Source organism: Jatropha curcas, chromosome 3, assembly GCF_041381405.1.
Source record: "Jatropha curcas cultivar XTBG-Jc1 chromosome 3, XTBG_Jcur_1.0, whole genome shotgun sequence".
In the NCBI taxonomy this organism is placed as follows: Eukaryota; Viridiplantae; Streptophyta; class Magnoliopsida; order Malpighiales; family Euphorbiaceae; genus Jatropha; species Jatropha curcas.
The window spans coordinates 23,486,973-23,491,006 of NC_143153.1; the positions used below are offsets into that span (position 1 = coordinate 23,486,973).

Genomic DNA, 4,034 nt, shown 5'->3' on the forward strand with positions numbered 1-4,034 from the left:
AAAATTGCTTTAAAAAGTACATTTAATTAAATCATAAAAAATTAAATGAAATTGAATAAATTAAAAAAAAAGTAAAATAAACTATTGAATAAGAACATATAATTAAGAACATCAAAATCTATTAATTATAAAAATTATTAGAAAATGATACTGCACGATCAAATAGAGAATATAAATGTACATATTTTATCAAATTAAAATCCATAACAAATATAAGTAAAAGGATATTTAAAAGAAAAAATGGAATCTATTTTCTCAACTTAAAAGGTTCTTTAAAAGGATAAACGAATATATTTTCTCCAATTAGAATGCATTAAAAATCTAACTAAAATGATATATTCAAAATTTCAGATGTCATTCTATTAGTATCGGTGATGAACTTTTTTTTTTTCTTTTTCTTTTTCCTTTTTCTTTCTATATCTTCACAAATAGAATAGGTGGTTGTTGATTCATCGCACAATCTTCATATTATTTTGATTTATATTATTTTGCTGCTTTTGATATCAAATTTATCCAATGTAGTCGAGCTCCCAATATATTATCATATAATAGATTTAAATATGTGAAATAATATAAAATAGTATAAATTATTTAACTGATATTTGGATAAATTGGTAAATTAATTTTAAAAGATTAAAAAGTCAAGCTCTATGAACCATCAACTTTCACCTTATCGATGATGATTAAAGGGGAAAAAACTTATTTGTCAAGAAATAAATTTTTTATTAATTTAATAAAAAATTGCCAAGTTTTAACACATACTTTAGTAAAATTATACCACACCAATTGCTTGAATAATGCAAACAATACTGAATACTTGTATAAAATAAATGAATTGTATGCAAATTAAAGCACAAAAGGAAAAAGAGAAGTTTTAATACTTATCAAAAAATTTGTATGCAAACCAAAAAAATTTGTATTCGTTGGAATTTCAGTAATGAACTTTTACTATTTATTTTCCAAAAAAGAAGTTAGTAGAAATGTGGTAGGGGCAATTTTGGGCTTTGAAGAAGTAAACATATTTTGGGTCTGGTTTCATGGTGGGTGACCCGATCCAATTTTCGTCATTGAAGAAAAGAAATCGAAAACATTAGACTAAACGAGAGCAAAAACTATTTCCTTCCAAAACCTGTTTACGCAGAGGAAGATCATCAAATTTCTTCCGAAAACTGCTTCTCTTTCGCTTTGTGCATAGGCAGATAATCGATAATGTCTACTAGCAGCGGGAGATGCCTTACTGTTTTTCGGCTTCGTCGGCCAATGGATATTTTTGGTTCCGTTTCTTTTAGTAGTTCTAAAAGCAGTACTCATTTGAGAGGTAAAAGCAAATCTGATTCATTCCACAACATTGATGATTGTTTAGCTTCCTTTAATTTGATGCTTCATAGTAATCTTCCTTCCCCTATTAAGGAATTTAGTAAATTGTTATCTGCACTTGTTCGAATGAAACATTATGCTACTGTCATTTCTCTCTCTAAACAGATGGAAATGTTTGGAATTTCACATGATATTTATTCTTTAAGTATTTTGATTAATTGCTTCTGCTATCTAGACCATGTGGATTTTGGGTACTCTCTTATGGGAAAAATCTTCAAACTAGGTTTTCAGCCTACCATTGTAACGTTTAATACCTTAATCCATGGGCTTTGTAGGGAGGATAAATTTGGTGAAGCTGTGGATTTGTTTGATGATATTGTTGAAAAAGGGTATCAACCCGATGTTTATACTTATACTGTGATTGTGAATGGTCTGTGTAAAATTGGGAAAACCAATGTGGCCTTTGGTGTTCTGAAAAGAATGGTCGAGGAAGGCTGCGAACCTAATGTGGTGTCATACAGTGCTATCATTGACAGCCTCTGCAAGGATAGATTTGTTACCGAGGCATTAGACCTCTTCTTGAAAATAAAGAGCGAAGGTATCTCGCCTAATGTTGTGACTTACAACACCTTAATCCGTGGTTTGTGCATGTCAAGCAGATGGAAGGAAGCTTTTATGTTGCTTAACCAAATGTTGAGAGCAAACGTCACACCAAATATAATTACCTTCAATACTTTGGTTGATGGACTTTGCAAGGAAGGAAAGGTTTCAAAGGCTCATGGCATAGTCAAATTGATGATGCAGCGAGGAATAGAGCCTAATGTTATCACCTACAATTCATTGATGGATGGATATTGTCTACACAACCGAGTGGATCAAGCTAGAGAAATATTTGACCTGATGATAAGCAAGGGTTGTGCACCTGATGTTTGTACCTACAGCATCTTGATTCATTGTTACTGTAACAGAAAAAGGATAGACGAGGCAATGCGGCTTCTTGATGAAATGCCTTGCAAAGGCTTGATGCCTGACGATTTTACTTATAGTTCTCTTATACGTGGCTTGCGTAAAGCAAAAACCCCTTGGGCTGCACATAAGTTTTTCAAGGACTTGAGTGCTGGTGGCTATTCTCCTGACATGGTGGTGTACTCGGTTTTGATAGATGGCTTTTGTAAGCGTAGCTGTCTTGATATGGCATTGGATCTATTTCATGAAATGCAAAAGAAATTATTGAAGCCTAGCCTTATTGTTTATAATACCATAATTGATGGTATGTTCAAAGCTGGAAAGGTTGAAGATGCAAAAGAATTATTTTCTAGACTTTCTATAGAAGGGTTGCATCCTGATGTTTGCACATACACTATAATGGTCAACGGACTTTGTAAAAGAGGATTATTAGATGAAGCATTAAAGGTGTTCAGGAAAATGGAAGGGAATGGTTGCTCACCAGATAATTGCTCTTATAATGTGATTATCCAAGGATATCTCCAACACAGCGATTTGTCCATGGCAAAACAACTTATTGATGAAATGGTTGGCAAGGGGTTTTCTGCAGATGCCACTACCGTGGAGTTGGTAGTAAACAATGATCTGCTTGTGAAAAAGCTACTGAGCTGCTCTACAAGTTCTCAAGGTGTAAAGTTGGAATAATTGTTGTGCAGTCACAAGAGGTATTGTTCTGTTTTGAATTTAATTCAGTATCTTATGGTTCTATATATTTGTTCTGCAGCTGGCCTTGGCAATAATTTAGAATATTAATTGTATTTATTTGCTTTCTTTCTCTTGAATTTGCTGCGTAGCGTACCCATTGAATCTGGCATAAAAAAGAGAGAACTGGTTCTTTATATTTGCGAATTATATTTCAAACTAGTTTTCTATTTGCCTTCAATATGTAGTTTAATCTATATTATTTTGAAATTATGGTCTATTTTCTGCAATTCATTCAGTATGTGGTGGTTGTATTATATTTGAATTCAATATTTTGAATTTGCTATCAAGAGAAAAAAGGGAGCAGTGTTTTTTCTTTTCACTTGTTAATTTGTAATTTTTGTTCCCTTACTTTAGCAAAAACAACTGTCTTATTTTACTAAAATATATAGGTATTGCACTTACTTTTTGTCTAATAAATAATAAATTTTTGAGCAAATTGACTATATTACACTTAATTCAATACATCCCAAATACCAAAATTTTGAGGAATTGAAGTACTAATTATTGATCATATAGAAAGAGTAAATATAAAAAAAAAAATTTATTACTCTTTAAAATCACAAATGTTACAAATACTTTGAAATATAGTACTTTCTTAAATAAGATAAGTATTTCGAAACTTAGGTAGTTGATTATAACATAGACCAACAGTTAAAACCGTTTGATTGATATCTAATCATGCAGATGGTAATCAATGTAGCATTAATTTATCTTTGTTAAGTACCCCTTCGTCCTAAAAAGATAGTTCATCTTTCCCTTTTGATTTGTTTTAAAATATAGTCCATCTTTCTTTTTTGTATTATAGTTAATGCTTCAATTGTCTTTTATACCCTTATTAAATTGTCAATTATATCCTTATTAAATTTTATCTTATTTTTAATGACTCTCATTAATTCTTATTTATTATTCCAATACAATAATTACTCATGTGTTATTTAAAGTGGGCATATTAGGAAAGTTACATAAATAAAATTGTCTTTTAGCCATAATAAATGTTACTTTTTTAA

At 30.7% G+C, this 4,034-nt stretch overlaps 1 protein-coding gene across 1 annotated transcript; it reads left to right on the forward strand.

Annotated features, from left to right (window-relative positions):
* Positions 1–1,064: 1,064 nt before the first annotated feature.
* LOC119369239 (uncharacterized) lies at positions 1,065–3,346 on the forward strand. Its single transcript, XM_089719180.1, has one exon. It carries the CDS (start codon positions 1,210–1,212, stop codon positions 2,965–2,967), a length of 1,758 nt encoding a protein of 585 aa, XP_089575306.1. The 5' UTR covers positions 1,065–1,209; the 3' UTR covers positions 2,968–3,346.
* Positions 3,347–4,034: the final 688 nt, after the last annotated feature.

Coding starts and splice junctions, on each gene's coding strand:
- LOC119369239 (XM_089719180.1), top strand. CDS start 1,210: ATGTCTACTAGCAGCGGGAGATGCCTTACTGTTTTTCGGCTTCGTCGG.